Source organism: Oryzias latipes, chromosome 9 (genome assembly GCF_002234675.1).
Source record: "Oryzias latipes chromosome 9, ASM223467v1".
Taxonomy (NCBI): domain Eukaryota; kingdom Metazoa; phylum Chordata; class Actinopteri; order Beloniformes; family Adrianichthyidae; genus Oryzias; species Oryzias latipes.
This window is the reverse complement of record NC_019867.2, coordinates 7,229,365-7,249,805: the sequence shown is the minus strand read 5'-3', so window position 1 is coordinate 7,249,805 and position 20,441 is coordinate 7,229,365. Positions and strand designations below refer to the sequence as shown.

Below are 20,441 nucleotides of genomic sequence, written 5' to 3'. Positions count from 1 at the left end.
TAGGTTGGGGTAGGACCCGTCCCTGGGCAGACTCCTCTCTGGTTCTGCTCCAGAGGTCAGTGTCATGTTTCTCCTCTTTGACTGACATGTTGAAGGAGGTAAGCTGATCCTTAGCTCATGACACACAGGTGCTCCATGAGGACAATCAGGGATGATTGTGTAGTGGATAATGGCTATTGATCAACGCATTGATAAGTTATTGAACTGCATAGAGCTGCTTTTTCCCTCTTTTAAAGGAGTTTCAGGGTTGTTTTTTTTTATTCGGCCTGTTATCAAGCCTCATTCATAACTGCACTTCTTTAGTAAAAGTGTACTCGCAGTCAGTGTTTTGTTGAGAAAATGAACAAACAATTAAGTATTTTAAATAATCCATGTGACTTTAAAAAACTGTGTTCCAAATACAAGCTTTATATCTGCATCTGCATTCAAGTTACTTCTATGTTTGGTTTATTATTCATCACATTTTAAGACATGAAACAAACGTAAAGTTCAAGGCTATCAAAGGTGTTCTGATGAAAAGATCACCTCTAAATACAAAAAAATTCTTTGTCATAAAAAAAAACTAAAATCGGAAGAAATGTTTGTTTATCAGTTATTTCATATGATCCAAATGTTGTTCCTTCAAGTTATACTTCTTTTTAAGCACTACATAGAAACAGAATGGGAATAATAAAGATGTCATCGGCAATGTTCTCATTTTTTTTGAAAACATGAAAGAAACCATCAGCTGTCCTTTGTGCAAAATTAGTGGTAACTTGAGAACTTAAAAAGATATAGTTGACTTAAAAGTAAAATATTTGTCTTTTTAAGCTAGTAAAGCTTAAATAATTAAACCTCTTAAAGGAAAAAGATTAAGTAGATTTTGGAGAATTTTCAGTTTGTATTTTGGGGTAAAAAAATGAAAAGTCCTTTAATGTTTTGTTTAGTGGCTCTCTCTTTTTGGCATCTTTCCTTATTTTAATTGGCATTTTTTTGTGTCCATCTCTTCTTTACAGAAAATGACATGGAAGTCCAGACAGGCAGATGTGGACACCTGCAGAATGAAAGGGAAACACAAGGTAGAGAAAGCAACACACAGACTCAAACACCTCCTATCTGCTCTTACACCCTAACTTCAATAATAGAACAAATGTCACCTCATGCTCCACCAAACACCTCCAAAGTCAGTCTCGCTTTATCAAATGAAAATTAAATTAAGAGCTTGCAATGTTTCTGCTATCTCTAACACAATGTGCACACATTTGGAAAAATGCAATAAAACACCCTTAGAGTTTATGTAAGCTTTGTTCGTGTACTTATTGGAACACATGTTTATATTTACTAAATTGAAAAAGATACATTAACTTATAAATATGCTTCATGATTACTTCTCACACATTCTTAGATTGTTCCTGAACACAAAATGCCCTGATTTATGAATAATGCTCTTGTACCAGCTGTGCTTCAAAACAGGCGAAGAAAACCCTTCTTTTTCTTAAACCTCATGTGTAAAAAATTAAAAGACACAAATGTCACTGCAGACATCTTTTTTTTTTCTTTTAAAAAAAGGATGAGTGTCACAACTTCATCAAAGTCCTCCTGCAGCAAAATGAAGACACCTTGTTTGTGTGCGGAACAAACGCTTTCAACCCCTCCTGTCGGACCTACAAGGTAAGCAGGCACCCAAATTCAAGAGCTCAAACACCTTGATGACAGGCATTTGACATGCACACTGTAGATATATTACCCTTCAAGAATCCTCCCCTCCCTGCCTTTCTTACTCTGCCATGCTCCAAGACACTTGAAGGTATTTTTGGACTCCAGCTGTGTGAGTTTAGAGAAGGCAAACTAAAGCTGCGTGAATGTAGATGGATGAGTCTCAAAAATCAGCAGGACTCCTCCTAAAGCTGTATTCCTGGGTTGACACACTGAGTTTAGAAGCACAGAAGCCCAACAACCTGCATTCTTTCCTACAACTGTGAAATGCAGGCAAGGGCACAGTCCTGAAATCCTATTCAACCATGTCCTAGGAGCTCTTCCTTGGTCATATTCTCCCAGGTGTTCCTTTAATATTTCAGGGTTTCTTCAGAAAAGGGAAACTGTGTGAAGAAACAATGCTTTTTATTGTTATTGGCATAGAAAAGGAGGACAAAGAAGATGATTTGGCGAAGAAAAGGTAGACAAACAGTAAATTATTAGAAGAGAAAATATTTGGTTTAAAATCCACTATGATGAAAATAGTGTTTTTGGTGTTTTTAACATGTACTTGTGCCATTTTTTTGATTTTGGATGACTAAGAAATTTAAGGTCAGAACTGAATTTCTGAGTATTTCTTTATTCGAATTGTTGTAAATCAGCCTTTTTTGTAGAAGTAATATTAGGTTGGGAGTGTGAGGGGCTGTAAGCCAGCAGGACAGCAAGTAAACAGAGAGCTCTCAGCAACGGGTGGTGGGGTTGCTGTGCACCAACAATCTCACCCAAAACTCAGAGTTGAATTTCTAATGAATTATTGCCCGACACAGGTTTTCTGATTTTGGCTAAAAATTGCATCATCACAATTAATAGATCATTGGGAACCCTGGGTCTTTAAAGGAAAAAACAAATGACCAACACAGATGGATGGCATAATAATAATAATACATTAAATATATTCTACACGTTGTTTGGAGGTAATACGTTTGAGTTTCATTTTTTACGACTGTTGTCATTATGAGAATGACAGTCACTTTAGAGCAGGAGTCCTTGAAAAGATGAAAATAGACATGCAGACCAACCAAGTGCATGACCCTGTGAACCTCTGTTTTGGCAGGATAGTTGTAAAATGTTGATAAGGTGTAACTCAGGTGCTAAACAGTTGTAGAGATTTCTCAGCTTTTAACAACAACATTAACGTGGTTATTAGGTTATAAGTGTTAGTTTTTAATTTTTTTTTTACAAAAAAACATACACACCTGTTGATTTCTGACTTTGTTCAAAGTTCGGTAAGAAGCTTCTCTGCAAATATATTATTGTTAAGTTGGAAATGTTTTTTACTATAGTTTTGCGGTTCATGTCTTTTTATATTTCAATCACAGCTCCTCTTTTCAGTTTTGTGGGATCTGATTTGTTTCGGATCCTTGCGGTGCAGCGGATATAAAAACGGTTTAGGACTCCCCCCAAACACACACAAAGACAAGGATGAGAGCGGAGTGAATCTCTGATTAGTTTCCCCTACAAAAATTAGGATGTGCCTAAATGTGCCATGTTAATCTGCGCTTGTGACTTTATTTCCCCAAAATAAGATATAAAAAAAAAAAATAACAACTGTGGGGACCCACTGTCACAATTTGTCTGAGTGAAATGATTAAGTCTACAGCTACTATAAAAACAAATGTCAAAGTTAATTCTGAATTTAACCAACAGTTGATGTAACTTTGTCCTAAATTTGTTTTTCCTCAGGAATAAACCATGAATAGTTTGTCGAGAATAAAATGAACAGGAGAACGCTCAGTCAGAGGAGCAGAAGGACAGAGGGGATTGTGCAGCAGCTCCGTGCTGACAAACGTTATTGTTTGCTTTGTTAGGATGTGATGCGACAGCAACAGCACACATAGATGCTATCTGTGTAGCCTGTGGGGAACACTCTCCTGCTTTGGTCCACTAGATCTGTTTATCAGAGTAGCAAGACATTTCTGCTCCGTTGGTTTTTGTGGTTCAGCATGCTAAGCACACAGAGTGGACATCTTTCAATTCACAGACTCGTCCTGCAGGGCAGGGAAAGTGGAATTTATGCTGCTGCATTTATCAGGGGTGGTTAGTTTTTACAGCGCCTCTGGATACAGATTGGAGATTTGTTTGAGCTTTTACAGCACTGATATTGCTGCTAGACTGCTGGAGTTAAAGGGGCGTGCTGTAAAAAACAGAGATATGCTAAATAAATGTATAGTGAGCAGACTAAACATGACAAAACTGAAACACAAAACCTGTTATTTTGATTAAAAACACACATTTTGCTGTGTGCATACCTGTGTCCTCTAAAACCCTTTGGGTGACAAATGTGACACTGCTGAAATAGGATTTAGTTCCAATGCTAACATCTTTTTTTCCCTAAGTTTCTTACAAAAGCATGCACTTCATGAACCTGTTAAAAAAGTGTCCCCTTTTGTCGAATCATGCACACCCGTAAGAGAGGCATCACACACGCACAAACCTTTCTGCTGGCAGGCCGGCAGACTCTGGGCAGATCCCAGGCCTTTGATGGCCCGCGGTGCTCTTCCAGGCTGCTTGGTCAAACCTGCTGAGTGTGTGTGTGTGTGTGTGTGTTTGTGGCTAAATCCACCTTGGCCACAGTTTGCCTCTCCATCTCCCCAGTGTGACAGCCCTGAAAAGGACCTCTGTTTGGAGCTCAGAGTCATCCCACATTAATCAACAGCAATGCGAGGGCAAGCGAGAGGGAATAGAGGCATAGAGGGGGAGAATGGGTGATGGGAGGGGCGAAGAAGCTGAGAGGGTGCCAGCCAAACCAGCAACATCTCATGTTTTCTTCTCTGACACCTTCTCTGTAATGCTACCTCCTCATTGTCACCCACTTTCGAAGTTTGTCTTCTTTTAGACACCTGTGAAGTTCCTCCGTCTTTTCTATAAATCTGTTTAAAGAAAAATGCTCATAAACACATTGACTGCTTCACATAGTCTCCTCCTTTAGCACCACAAAGCGCCCATCTTCCTTTTTTTCTTACGCACCCTCCCACCTCGGCTCTCCTTTCTTCTTATGCCAACCTCAACCCCCCTCCATGACTCCCGCCGCCATGCCATCTTTCCCTCTGTTGCTTTCTCCCACTGTCACTCCCTTGCTGTGTTGAAATAATAAACACCCAGTCCAGCTGTGTTGATATATGAATGGAGTCAGTTACCAAGCGTGTTGCCAGGTGAAGCAGGGCGATCAGTGGGGAGTCCTGGAAACTCCCAGGTGATGGACCCTCATTTGTTACAGCTTAATTGTCTTTTTTTGTAATGAAGTATAACAGTCACACTCACCTCTCTTCATTTTGATTTGATTTACATTTAGATTTTTTTATTTTAACATCAGTTTGAAAATAAAAACCCATACATTGTGAGAAGGAAAAAAGCTAAATGATCTTTTATGAATGGGCTTCTTATTCTGTCAAAGCTCCTAGTTTTTTTTTTCAGCAGCTGGAAGACTTCATTTTTCCAGCTGTGATGTATAACAGGATGATGGAAGCTTTCATCTTTCAGCACTCAGAAACAAGGAAAGGAGAAATGGGCCGTGGAGATTAATCTCCAAAGGAGATTTGTCTTTTTTGAAGTTTACACAACTTTATGTGTGTGAACTTGAGCGCTTGACCTTTATGGAAGTTGCAGGTGGAAAATATGGATTGTATTTGAGCACATGTGCTGGAACTCAATCCAGATGGAAGTTCCAGGTCAACGATCTGTTACTCAGACAACTTAGACCAAATCATAAATTACTCAAAAATACAAGGGTGTATGGACAAATACCTTTGTTCTTCTGAGGGAAAAAAATACATAATTTATATTTTTATATACATACCCTTTTGCATAAAAGAATAAAAAAAATGTCCTTATTTGTTTCAACCTTTGGTTCAAGGTCTTCAAATTAGTAGATGAAAGAAAATGAAACCAACAATTATTACATTATTTTATAAACGCGTATAATTGTGAAATCCTTATTCTTACTAGCTTATAGTAGCAGGTGGGATATTATCAGTCTTACATGGGAAACATCATGTCTTGTTGATCTGTGTTGCATGAGATAAATGCCACTTTGACCTCGACATGATCACTTGATATCTGACTGGAGCCCAAAGTGTCCGGCACACGCATCAAAAAGTGCTGTCCATGATTTCCTCATTATGGCTTGTGTGTGTTTTTGGCAAAACGTGCCAGTATTACAGTAATGCACAGCCTCACATCTTCCCTAAGAGTTGTGTCAGTTCGAGGGCTTGGAGTGTCGGTGCCATGGCAGCAGACTTGGCAGGTTAGAGTGCTGTCAGATCTTAGACTGAGGAAAAGTCTGATTTTGTGCATGAGGAAGCAAGTAATATTAATGTCTGAGTATGTAGAGCTGCTCATGTCAACAAACTAATGCACATTCAAACATCTGTCACAAAAAAGGCCATACAGGACAGGTTAGATATGCCATCAGGAAAGATTTTTGTTGCAATACTGTAAACTAACTGACTCTTCAATCGTTAAAATTTGGTGTTTCTGCCCAAAAACTGAATTCATTTGATTAGTTGGCAAATTTGAGTTGATTCCAGACTCAACAGAAGTTCATCAAATATTGATGTATTGGCCAAACTTTTATTCTTAAACCAACCTTTTTTGGATTTTGGGAAAGAATAACAGTTTTCATATAAATAGCTATTTAAAGTAAACAATAGTTGAACTTGTTTACCAACAGAAATACATCAAATTCAATTGATTCATCTATTTAACATTTTATTATTGCATTTATTAAAGTAACAATTTATTTGATTAATCAATGTTTTTAAGTCCATCTCTTTGTTAAGAATATTACATGATATGTTTTTGTTTTCCCCATTTCCCTAAATACAATAGCTTTTTAACATTTTATTTGTCATGAAGATTTTTTATACATCTCCACGGCACAAAGGGAACACAGTTTTAAGGATTTTGTTTTAATTTTTAGTCCCACCTAAACATTTTTCATGTTTAGCCAGACAACTATCACAGTTACATCCTCAAACCCGAGAATAAGAGTCAACATATGACGGTTTATTTAAAATCACAATTTTTCCATTTATCAAAATAAAACTTTTGATTTCACTAAGTGAAAAATAAACGTTCAAAAACTAGAAAAACAGGGAAAATGATAAGAATTTAAAAACAGCAAAAACAGATTCTTTTTTTTTTTTTTTTTTACAAATTTGATGTTTAAATAAACAAAAACTAAACAAAAAAAAACAAAAACAGCAAAAACACCATGACTCACCCTCAGGGTCAAAATAAACCAACAAGACATATCAGCTACTTTTGTTCTACTCTTGTGGTTTTAAGCAATAACCACACAGACATGCAGTTTCTTAATGAATGTAGATGTGACCTGCAGTGAACTCTGGCCACAATGGCTGCAGACAGGTTGGGGACATGCAGGCCTCCAGAGAGGAGCAGCACAAAACAGCATCCATATTAAGCAAGGAATCCAAAAAATCACAACACAGCAAACAGCAATGCGTTTTCCCACTAATCCCTCTCATGCTGATCATTTGTGGTGTTACTTTTGAGTGATTTACCGGAACGCACTCTATTTTGAGTTGGACACACATGATAGTGCTAAGCCCACGGAATGCAGTTTGGTAGCAAAGGCAGGGGGCACGGGGGGTTGTCTGGGAAAAAAAATACGTGTAGCACAAGTCTGTACATAACTATTAATTGCCAAATTACATCCAGAAATTAGTTGTCGTATGGCTAAAATTGCCAAAGTTTAAGAGGAGCTGGAATTTTTCAATTACCAATAATGTGAACCAACATTAGGGGATTTTTTGTGTCTGTGTGTGCAATAAAAATGTGTCTGCGGTTTGAACAATAACAATGTAAAAACAAGCATATGGTATAGGAAAACACAAGAAAATATGATAAATACTAGCATCTATAAAGATGATTATGTGGACATTACGAATATTGGCCAAAGATTGTAATAGTAAACATGGGTAGTGATATGTGTAAATGTTACTGTTACTATTATAATTGCTATTATTTAGACTGAAAAGGCTAAAAACTAATGTGATTTTTAAACTATAATCATAATTAAATTATAGTATTATCTTCTGCTCCTGCCTTCTCCTTTTCAAAAATGTGTTCTTACTATTATTATTGTTATTATCTCTGAGTTTATATCATATAGATTGTATTCTAATCATCAACATGTTGAAACAAAAATAGTTAAAAAAATATCCTCAGACAGGCTTGCTTTGCTGACCTGTGTGAAAATCATCAGACGCAGTGGAATCAGCTGTAATATTCCTGATGTCCATATCATTCTTCCACATTCTCTTTTTATTGATCTGTTACGATGCAGAATCATAAAAAAACATGTGAATAATTTGCTGGTGTTTTTCATCCGTTTAGACTGAACCTCAAACCAGGGCTGGAGGGCATTCAGTCATCTTTGATGCAGAGTAGGAGCAAATTATTGAGGCAGTGCAGGTGACAGCGCAGCACTTCTCCAATTGTTTGGACACTGCGAAAAGGATGCACTTCTTTATTTGTTGCAGCTATTAGAGTTGACAGCATAATGGTGCTTGCCTTGTAAACAACAGAAAAAAAATGCACATAGTGGTTTAGACATGAATATTTATTTTTGGCAGATATAAAGATCTGTCAGCATATATACATTTTTAAAAACTAAAAATTGCTTTTGACGGGTCTAATGTCATGGAAGGAAGCAGAAGGGTGTCTCTGCAGGCACGCCAGCCCTACAGGAGGCTGGAGCCATGCGCATATCTGTGGCAGGGCTGGGAGTGCCTTCCCCTGCTCAAACGGCAGGAACAGATTAGTGACAGGCAGCCAAGCCCAGCAGACAGAGGTCACCACCTTGGTGAAATCAAGTGAAGAGATGGCAGGGGCGGAGGCAGCGGCGGTGGTGTGACAGATTTCCGAGCGTATGTTTATGTCATGCTGACGAGGACAGGAGTATTTGTTTTGCGTTCATGACTTGTTAAGCTCAACTGGTTTGCCATGTATACAGAAACTTTCAGAGCTGATCCTAAACCACCTGTGTCGACTGTGATGAACCCAGCGCAATCTATATTTACAATATTTTCCCTATGTGAGGAGTCTGCCTCTATTTATCATTTCATTTAGCTTTCTGGGAGGACAGAAGGAAGAAAGAATCACTGCTGCTGCTGGTTATGTGTTTGTTCTGAAAGGTCACTTGTGATTTTCTCTGCCAAATCATCCTCAACAATTTCTTTGGCAAGCTTCTCCAGCATTGCGCCGGAGTGTGTGACCTTTATAGTGGGCAGATGATGGCCGTTTCCGCTGAGATAGGAGCAGAAAACAAAACGACCTGCTTAGAGACCAGAAAAAGTATGTGTAAGCAGTTAGAAGCCTTGCCGAACTGCACTTCCCTTTGTCGAGAGAACGGAGGAAAAAAAGCAAGACGATATACAGTCAGAAACTGAAGAAAGCATGAACTCCGCAGTCAAACTGTGTTTTGTAATCTTTCTTCAACACAGCCACTGGTCTGTAAGTGTATGGCTGTTTTTTCCTCTTTTGTGGTACACTCATGTGTGAGTGTGCCCCTGGTCTTCAGCCAGGCTAAGCGAGTGTCCTGAGGCATGCTGGGGAAGACAAGTCTGCCCATGGAGGGATGATGGTGACCCTTCACCCACATCAGACTGTTGGCCATGCTCTGCCAACCGCATCACAACCAGTCTGAGCTCGAAACAAGGACAACTTGTCTAAATTCTGGTTTGCACATACTCCACTGAGATTGAATCTAGTGGCTCTAAGACAGTGATTATGCAGAAATGAGACATTAAGAAATACTGAGCGCCTGAACCAAACTGTGCAAATTCGATTTCTTGTGGCATTAAAAGTAATAATTTTGATCTCCTGGGTGTTAACTAAAAATTAGGACCTCTACAGAAATGCACCAAATGAGATAAAAAGTCCTGCAGAACAGAGTTGAAAGTCACGACTACTAAATTTTACTAAGATGATCACTTCTGTATCTTTTACTATTTTAAAAGTGCAATGGAGAGAGTTTCTTTCATTCTGCACTCAGGGCTGTGTGCCTTTTTTTTCTTTGAGCTAAAGCTTTAGAAACCAGGGCAGAGGAAAGCGCTGCATTAAATGGGTTTGAGAAATCAGAGCCTTGTAGAAATGTCTTTAACATCAGTGCAGTTAGGAGATAAAAGATTTCAGGGGAAAGCAAACATATACACCCAAAGTGTAAAAATGTGGAAAATGTTTTATTTATTTATTTATTTATTTTTATCCGTCTCCATGACAGTTTTCCAGATATTCCCAGATATGAGGCTTTGACTTCGGAGGAATGATAAAGCGGCCTCTCAGGGTCATTATGAGGTTAAAGGTGTCCACCTTTTGGGGCTTTTTATTCTTGACCTGTAACCATATTTTACCAATTTAACCCTTTTTTAAACACATTTTAATTCATCCATGAACCCCTAATCTGCTATGTTGATTTCTCTTGACCTCCTTCCCCATTTTCATCCTAGACGGAGACCCTGGATGCAGTGGGAGAAGAGATCAGTGGGATGGCACGCTGTCCTTACGATGCCAAGCACGCCAATGTGGCCCTTTTTGCTGGTACGTTTAAACATTTCTCTTAATTCGAACACGACTACCTTTGTTCTATTCAGATCTTTGTTCCCTTTCCTTTTGGTTTGTTACTAACCCATTTAAAACCTGATGCAATATATGGCTAATGCAGTTCCAGTGCTTAGAGAGCAGCTCAGGTCTAAATGAGATAAAGACAGGACTCTATGAAAAAAAAGTACATTAGGGTTGTTTGATAGTTTCTGCTACAAGCTGATTTCCATGATGCAAAAACATTAATCATAATTTTCTGCTGTGTGCAGAAGTCATTTGACAGTATTTATCAGTATTTGGCATTGTTTTAATCCATGATAAAAGTGTTTAGAAACATGTTTAACCCCTGTGCAATCCTATGACCCCACCTTTACATTGACGTGTTATTCCCACCATGACAAAGGTGGATAAAGGCGAAGAGGATTTCATGTAATCCATGGACACCAGTGAAGATCACAAATCATTGAAGAAAAAAGGTTCAGCGTACTGTCTTGTGGGGTCTAGATGACCTCACCCCCAATGTTAAGGTGCCTAGGATAGCACAAGGGTTTCCAGGTATTGGAGCAAACAATCCCACCTTGTCAGTCATTGCGGCCGTGGTGCAGCGGTAGGGCGGTCGACCCATGATCGTAATATTGCAGGTTCGACTCCCGCCTTGCACGCCCATGTGTCTACGTGTCCTTGGGCAAGACACTGAACCCCACTTTGCCCCTTGTGGTAGGTTGGCGCCAGTGTTCGGCGGCGGAGCCGCCATGTGTGTGTGAATGTGTGTGTGCATGGGTGAATGGGACTGTGACTGTAAAGCACTTTGGGCCTTTGAAAGAGGCTAGAAAGCGCTATATAAGTATACTCCATTTACCATTGCAAATGTATGAGTAGTAACAGTCCCTCAAAAAACAGCCCTCTGTTTCTGATTCAGTTTAACATGTTCAGTTTCAGGGCTGATGGGAGAAGAATGAGTCAGCGCTGTGCTGGCCGGGTGCGAAAGAGGCTGCTAAAGACATTCAGTCCTCATTCATATTAATCGTGAAACGATTTATGGCAGTATTGATGAACTGTCTGTGCTGTTTTGAAGCGGATGACGAGAGTAAATGCCAAGCATGAGCAGTTAATGTGAAGCAGAGCTGCGTGGATGGAGCTGGAAGCTCTGAGTAATCAAGAGGGTTCCTCCGCTATCCTTTCAATTACGTCGTTTGAGTTTCCACTGTGGTCACAGACGAGCCGGCTGAGCTCAGTCTGGCAGTGCATTGTGTTTGTGAAGGATGTGTGTGTATACCAAAGTGCAGGGACTTGTTTGACTTTCTTAGTGGAGCATAAGACAAAATGAGAGTTCATGGCTTTGGTGTTTGTTATGCTGGGTAATCACGAATGCACAACATGCTCAAGAGAGTGCACAGTCTATTTGTTGTCCATCAAAGAATCCCTTTGGTTTTTGTGATTCACTCATTACCCAGAACTGAGTCATATGAAGTATGTTTGTGCTTTTTTAGATGTATAAAAATCCTTCAGTAGCTATTGTTTTAGAAAAAAGGCTCTCATCTCCATTTTTTTCATCTTTTGGTGCCTCTTCATCTCCATATTTCCTCCTCATTTTGCTTTCTGCCTTTGTGTTTCCTGTCCAGATGGCAAGCTGTACTCAGCCACTGTAACAGACTTTCTAGCGATCGATGCAGTCATCTACCGTAGCCTTGGCGACAGTCCGACTCTGCGCACTGTCAAACACGACTCCAAATGGCTCAAAGGTGAGTTAGGGACACTCTAAAGCAAAAGTTTCTGTGGGGAGGCAGCGCCAAGTTCACTGACACAACATCAGACTACCTGAGCTGGGTCGTGTGATTTATGATGTTCGTGCAAGACTGTCTAAACACACTTTTGGTCCACAATATATTAGGAAGGTGGGAAACTAATTGTGTTAGATGCTGCATGCTTTGCTTTTGCAGATTTATTTAGCCACATTGACATGGATGAAAGTGCTCTGCCCCCCAGGTAAAAGGAGCACAAGTTTAGTCTTTCCAAATAGAACACAAAGATCTGTCTTTTCATGTTTACTTGGTTTAACTGATGATAAGTTGAGGCTACTAAAGCTCGCTTAGTCCTTTTTTGTATAATATAAGTGATAATTTAAATGCTTATGTACAAAAACAGTAGTAAAACTACTTGTACCTTTTTTTGTTCTTACTTGCAGAGCCCTACTTTGTTCAGGCAGTTAATTATGGGGACTTCATCTATTTCTTCTTTCGGGAAATTGCTATGGAGTACAATACAATGGGAAAGGTAAGAAGAGACCCTATTGTCCTTCCATTGTTTGATCTCTAATCAGAGGTGACTTCCTATTTACCTAGAGGATCAGGAAGTGCCTGGGGAAGCTAACAGGATATGGGTGTATCACATAATGAGAATGAGGCTTTCAGGAGTTGTTAAGTTGCCAAAAACAGTTTTCAGCAACACTAAGCAGGATGCTGAACCCAAACTAGACTCAAAACAGAATCTATTATTGTCTGGAGGTCCCATTTTGAGTCTTAATATAGCCATTGTGCTCCTGTTTGACCTATCATCTGAATTTTTCTGGAGAAAAAAATCACCTCTCTACGAAAGAAGACATTGCAATCAAAGAGGCGAGCTTTTGAAAAGAGTTACTTTACGTAGGAAATTTTAAATTAATCTCATCAGTCTCATATTGTGGGGATGTCAGAAATGAATACGTACTTTGTAGAATAAATTAGGAGACACGCACACAATATGTGGGATGGCGTGAGAACAAAGTTGAGGTAACACAAACACAGAAATAATGGATTTGCTGCCAGAAGTGACTGCCATGTGTTATACAGAGCATGAATACAGATCAGGCCTCTCAATCTGCCCGGTGTTTTGAAAGTAATGTCAGTGTAATTATGCATGTGGTGGGAGAACTGATGAAGCACAGAGCAATTTAACATTTAGTGAATGATATCTCTTCATTATTGCACAGCAGAATGGCCTTCCCTGAAAATGTAAACAGCCATCCATGCTTCCATAGTGAAATATCTGCCAAAAGTCTATTTGTGTATCCCTTTGTTTAAAAGGGAGGCTGTGGTTTAAAAAAAAACAAAACAATGGATAAATCTGTTTTCAAAAATGTAAATAGGTGTTTGCTGAGGTATTTATACAGTATAAGTCCTATTTATGTGAATATTTTCACTAGTTTTGCAGACACAAACTGTATTTTCTGAGAAAAAGAAAACAAGTACAGGTAAAACTGACTTAGCCTCACCTTTAACTAAGAAGAATCCCCTATAATGCAAAACAATTTTACAATAATCTTGCACAGAGCTGCACAGGACCTTATGACATTTCTGCAAAGTCGATTTTGAAATGATAGATTGTGTTGTGTGTGTCTGGTATTGGTAAAGATGTGTGTGTTTGTAGATCTGCAGTTAAATGCATGTTTGCTTCCATCTGCACTATCAATTTCAGGTTGATGCTGGAGTTAAAGCTGTAAAGTATAGTTTGACAACAACTAATTACAACACTACCAACAAGATTTCAAGGCGAGGCTGTAATTACACCACTGGCTCCAATTTGAAGCTGAAACTTTCTGTTGCCAGGTGCTGACTCTCAAACAGCACATCAGCAATTGCTCTTCTGACTTTAATTTACAATAAGGGGATGTAACACGAAATCTGTGACTTGAAGCAGTAACAAAGGCTGTTAAAGTAGACTGTCAGTTCACTAGTTGTTTAATTTGAGAAGTATGAGCACACCTCACATTTCTATTCTGTGATATTTCAGTTAAAAAACCCACACCTTGTGATGATTCATCATAAAATCTGTACAAATTAACCTTAAACATACAGTGGTGAATAGTTTAATTAGCCAACATTGCGGTTTTCACTTCTTCTACATTTTAAGGCTATTTTGTAAACGTTATCTTGTACAAAGTTTTTTTTTGGACCATTTTACTGTCAACTTCAAATACATCTTTTGATTGTGGACTGACTCGAGAGGTTTAAGGAAAATGCAATAAATTGCCTAAAGTGACGTCACATGATGTATTCTTTGCACTGCAACATCGGTAGTGATCTCGCTGATAACGCTGCCTGACAGTCTGACAGTGCTGCAGGGTGCAGTGCTAAATTCGTGCAGTTCCCTTTTTGACAGGCGCCACAGATTGACACATGTCATCTGATTTAGAACTATTAAAGCAAAGCCTTTCAATCTGTGCATGACTCGAACAGGTGGTGTTTCCTCGGGTTGCGAGGGTCTGTAAGAACGACCGCGGCGGCTCGCCCCGTGTTCTGGAGAAGCAGTGGACATCCTTTCTGAAGTCCCGCCTGAACTGCTCCATCCCCGGCGACTCCCACTTCTACTTCAACATCCTGCAGGCCGTGACAGAAGTCATTCATGTTAACGGGAGGGATGTGGTATTGGCGACTTTCTCCACCCCTTACAACAGGTATTCTGTGGCAAAACACAACTGTGCAGAATTTCCTTTATCCTTATTTCAAATGAGTTTAAGCTCTTCAAAGTTGTTTTGAACGTTCCCTTTATTATCTGGATTAACTGCCTCAGTTTGAAATACCTTCTAAAATGCCCTCATCAACAGTATGACCTTTGTTAATACTGGCAGTGTTGGCCCCTGCTGTGGCTCTAGGTGACATGTAATTTATGAGCATTACAGGGTCAACATTTACCTCTTCTGTCAAAACAGTTTAGCTGCTTTCCCGACATGCAGTGGTTCACCCCTACTTTTCTGTCCATAATCCTTTTTCGGATGTGTTCTCACTGTCAGTGGGAGTTCTTATCTAAATTGAAAATTACCACAAAACCATGGAGCAGGTCTGATAGTCTGCACATATGGCAATTTTCTATTTTATGGCTGCTTTTTAGCAGATAAGACAATTGCTTGTGACAAAGCAATTGAGCGTGGTTAATAGACATTAAAATCCAATAAAGCAGCATCTCAGAACATTTCTGTGGGCTCCCGTTCTGATCAAAGTGTTAGTATTTTCGTTTTATACTGGAGGATTGAAATTAGAGGAATCATGCAGAGAATGCAGATGACATTCAGAGTTTTGTGTAAAAAAATGTCTGTCTGAAGGAGCAGCCAAGTGGACATGCCACTTATTAACATGCTCAATCTGCCTCATTAAAAACGTCAAATAAACTGAAATATTTCTGTCTACATTTATATATATTCAACACAGACTGTAATTACCGTAATGGAGTAGTTGAGCCAGAAACTAACAGCTCTCTGACATTGCTATCTGCAATGCTGCCCTGGTGTTTTGGTCTCCTCAATGACAGATTTAACCCATGATGCAATAGCATGAAAATCCTGGCAGCAAAGAGAGAGAATGGTGTTTTTCATCTTGTAAACAGCTCACTTCTGAAATCAGATGCACAGTAAATAGAGAAGTGACTCAATAATCAGCTATGCATTGATTTCACATGTAGAGAAGGATGCAGCTGTAACAAGATAATGTGTTTTCCATTTCTGGAACCCAACATTGTCCTTGGGATGAACTTTAAGGCCACAAGACTCATGGGGAAACCCAGTTTGGATGAAAGGGAGTGTGTGTCCTCATGAGGATCTCTCACTGAGGACTTTGTTCGTCAACTCTGCAGTTCAGGGAGAAATATTAATCCTCAAAACATGAAATTTCAAATTACAATTTGAAGCAAATCATGCCTTTTAAATAGTGTCACAAATGATTTTGTCCTAGTTTTGGTGATGTTCCAGAAACTGAATTAAGATTAATCAAAATTTTCCATCAGCAGATTGCACATTTAGTTTTCTTGTGTTTCTCTGTCATGGCAGTATTCCCGGTTCGGCGGTGTGTGCTTATGACATGGCTGAAGTGGCCAAGACGTTTACGGGACGTTTCAAAGAGCAGAAATCCCCAGACTCCACTTGGACGCCTTTTCCTGAGGAAAAGGTTCCCAAACCAAGGTACAACCTGCACACAAGGACACAGACACATACATGCCTCCAAAATATAATCTAGTGTGTGTTGTACGTTTTGGTAATAATTTTGGCTTTTTTTTTTATTCATTTGGACTTATTTAAGTCAGCAATTGAACTTCTTACCTTATTGTTCCTTACCTGCATACTGTAAAAACAATCACCTAGGGCGCTCAGCTTTTTCCCACGCAGAGCTGCCCGGGCATCAATAAATGAAGCGTGTGATCACCTCAGGGCCTGGTTCATTTCACACTTGTACCAACCTGATCAATCTTCCATTTGTTACTCACTAATTACAGCTTGAAGAGCCTTTTTTTAGTACCTTTAAGGAAAAAAAACAAAAGACTTACCGCTAAGATCAGGGCTCCGATAATTGGTGGAACAGTGTGTGTTTGTGTTTGTTCAAAGAAGTATCACTTAGGGATGTGACTGCTCGCCAACTGAGAACCTCTACTGTATTTATCCGAATGCTTTGTGCAAATGAGTAAGTTTACCTCCTTACCTCAATTAGCATGTGGTAACTGGTTTATGTTCAGCAAGGTCAGGCATTTCAAGGAGCAGACGTGGCCCCTGTTTTTCTCTTGTTTTTCTTTGTGGTAATGAATATGATTGATTTCATTTGCATCCCCAGGCATGTTCAGTCCTTTTTATCTGCAGGCAAGCAGACAGAGAGTTGTATCAATGCCACCAAGGTCTGGTCTTGCAGCAGACTGCTCCTCCATGTGCTCGTTCTAAATTATTTGCAGATTTTCGTATTTCAGAGATGCCTGGTCCCGTTCTGCTGTCCATATGTGCAAATGCATAAACAGTATACTGACGGTAGCAGTTTGGATGTTGTCTTTGCTTTAGCAATAATCAAAATAAATGAATCTGTAAATCTGAAATTTAACAGCTGCTTAAAAAGTCATTGAGGATGGTTTTTCTTTTTGAGTTTATACCACATTTTGTGCCATGCTGATGTGGGTTTCTGATGTGAGCCACATTGCACTCTGGGGCTTTTCGTGATTGCTGACTTGCCTTCATGCCTAACTTTGATTTGCTGCATTGGAAAATTAATTAAAATGATTAAATTAATTAAAAACAACATAATAACTGTGTGATGCTTGCAGCAGTAAACTTGTGGATGTTTCTGTGCCGTGAAAGGGTATCAAAGACCTGGCTGTAAAGGGGTTTTATAGGCTTGAGGTGACATGCCTGCAATTGAGGATGTGCTATCAAAAGCAGCTCCTCTTTTTATAGGAAACTCTCTAGCTCCCTATAAAAGAATCAGATAGAGGGAGTGTCACAGAGCCTCACCGCTAATCTAGAGAAAAGAGGACATTGTGTGCTCTCCTGTTTGACCAGAGCCTCTTGAAATTAGAGTTCAGTCATTTACGGCTTCACTTTCATCGATTTTAAGAAAGTGAGACTGCCTGTTATCCTAGCCTCTTATCGTCAAGTGTTTTGTTCAATTGGTCTCTTTTCTCCATCTACCACTCTTTTTTAATCCTCTCCCATTATCTCTCCACTTCCTCTTCACTTGCAGACCTGGCAGCTGTGCTGGTAGTCCATCCATGGAGAAGTATAAGATATCTAATGAGTTCCCTGACGACACACTCAACTTCATCAAGATGCATCCTCTGATGGACGAGGCCGTGCCTTCCATCGCCAACAGGCCCTGGTTTCTCAAGACCATGGTTCGGTAAGCATCTCACCCTCCAAAAGCTGCTGGCATCAGAGAGTCTGTGAGCGTTTCAGCCCAGGACGGTAATTATTTCAAGTGTTACTCAGAGATTCAAAGTCATTAAATGACAGTAGGACTCCATTACAAACAGCCAGTGACCTACTTTCATGTTTAAGTGCAGGGAGCACACATTCCCAACTTACTATAATTCTCCCTGAATGACTATGCAGTAATGAAAGTGCACTCATTCTGTTTATTTTTATATTGAATCTCTCCTTTTTCAATTCCCCAGGCTTTGTTCATAAGATGCTCTTTCAAAATCAAGATACTTGAGTTCAAACTCTGTTGTTTTTCTAGTGGGGTTTGCTTTTTCTTCCGGTTTAACTCAGTCAGATAACATAACAGGTAGATAACATAATTCCAGCTTCCTGGCAAAATCCTACAGGACAATACCTCCATTCCTCCACAATCAAACAAAAAGTTGAAAATTGTATTACTTTGGATCTGGGTCTAAACAGGCACAGTGCACAGGGTTAAAGGTTGCCGCTTCTTTCTGAATCCTTGACAAGCAATAGCCTCTTCTTAACTTTCAGCTGCGACGAAACTCCCCTAGAGATCTGCAGGTATTTTCCATGATAACACATATTTTAGGCGGGATATCTCTCATGGGTTCAGTTTGGTCTGCTGCTTTCACTGATGTCAACTAGAAATGAAATCTGAACTACGATCAGATATCTCTGCTCTCCAGAGAGGATGCCCCCAATATCAAGCACATGTTTATTTCTCAGTAAAACAAAACGTTCTGTCTGCAGACTCCCTGTGCAGAGGCAGGGACCTCAGCTGGCAAACAATCACTAAACACCCCTTTCTGCTGTTATATCTCAAATATGAAAAGACTGTGTCTAGCTTGGTGGAATTGAATTGATTTCATGACACCACACTGATTCTGTCCTTGGAACTCCTGGTAAAGACAGCTAGAACACAAAATTAAGAACATTTAAAGTCATTTGGACATAGGTGTCCAGCAAACAATAATGAGGATATGAGTGGACTTGCTAGATTTTCAGATGAGATCCATGTCTAATCTTTAAATCTCATCTCCTTCTGTTAACTGCAAAAACCATAAGCTGTTTATTGAAACTCCCGTCTAAAAGCATTTTTTGATGCAGTCAGTGTCATCACCACATCTCTGAGGCTACAAAGAGTTTAGAAATATATCATCAGCATCGATACACACCAATGCAGGACAGCAGTCCTTGAAAATCTATTCATCCATTTTCTTAACCTGCTTTATCCCTTTTGGGGTCACAGGGCTGCCAGAGCCTTACCTGGCTACTGTTGGTGAAGGCGGGGTACACACTGGAGAGATCTCCAGTGTGTCACAAGGCCACACAATTACACACCCATGCACACACACACAGAGTCACACCTAGGGACACTTTATAGCAATTAAGCAACCTATGAAGCATGTTTTTGGATGTGGGAGGAAGCTGGAGTGCCATGAGAAAACTCACACATGCACGGGAAGAGCATGCAAGATCCACACGGAAAGGTCCCAGCCGGGATTTGAAACGAGGCCTTCTCACTGTGAGGCGAGAGCATTAACCATTACGCCCCCCATTTGAAAATATTTTGGCATTTTTCTGTTTTAGTGAACAAATGTGTACAAATATTTGTCTGGAGAAAAAAAAACCTTCAATTTAATAGTGATGCTCGTTTTTTTCAAAGTTTCACAGCCAGATTTTTATGAAAATGAATAGTAAACTGAGGCTACATCCATTCTAATGACACGTTTTCAAAGCAGCCTCTTCACAGAACTTGTATTTGCTAAACAGTGTGACAATCTTATGTCACACACATTTACTCAGGAAGATTAAGTGAAGTAGATAAGAAAGTAGATAAACACGAATAAATCCATGAATATAATGCCTTCAAATAAAACTGGCTTTATTTGATAATCATTATTTTTAATTAGTCTAGTGAAGAACTGCAATTACGTCTATTTATGATTAAAAGTAATTACACTGTCAAGAAGATGGCATCATCTTCTTAAATATCTGAAATGGGTTTGATGTCAACTTGTTTTGTTTTTTTGTACTATTCCATTTTAATGCTTGAAATCAACCAATATATTAAATCAAATCAAATCAATGATTACATAATTCCTATTATCTGATCAGTTGTAATCAGTATGAAGAAAATGTAAAAATCCTTGTCTCCATCGTGTCGTACTATAAAGTTTCAGTGTGCAGCTATCAGCTAGTGTCAGTGAGAAAAAAACATTTCTGTTTGTTGTTTGTTATTTGAGAAACTTGGCTGCAATGATTTTTAAACAGGCAGCTAAAAAGGCTTTTTATCAATCTGATGATGAACTGAAAATCGATGAATGAAATCGTCCCCCTGTCGTCATCTTCAGACATCCGACCTACACAATGGATATCACATTATCTGACTGACTGATTGTTGGTGTAATTATGATCACGACAATGACATTTAGAAGTGGATGTGCTGTTCTGGAGTTTACAACGATGCGTGCTT

General features: G+C 39.3%; 1 protein-coding gene across 9 annotated transcripts in view; it reads left to right on the top strand.

Moving 5' to 3' along the window:
- sema6a (semaphorin 6A) overlaps window positions 1-20,441 on the top strand; it is a 108,071-nt gene that overhangs the window by 58,206 nt on the left and 29,424 nt on the right. For all 9 annotated transcript variants that reach the window (XM_023958294.1, XM_023958297.1, XM_023958298.1 and 6 more), the window contains 8 exons: window positions 996-1,058; window positions 1,549-1,650; window positions 10,206-10,296; window positions 11,922-12,041; window positions 12,485-12,573; window positions 14,514-14,731; window positions 16,097-16,228; window positions 17,766-17,921. In XM_023958294.1, coding sequence (XP_023814062.1) covers window positions 996-1,058; window positions 1,549-1,650; window positions 10,206-10,296; window positions 11,922-12,041; window positions 12,485-12,573; window positions 14,514-14,731; window positions 16,097-16,228; window positions 17,766-17,921 — 971 coding nt within the window. The remainder of the gene's footprint in view (window positions 1-995; window positions 1,059-1,548; window positions 1,651-10,205; window positions 10,297-11,921; window positions 12,042-12,484; window positions 12,574-14,513; window positions 14,732-16,096; window positions 16,229-17,765; window positions 17,922-20,441) is intronic.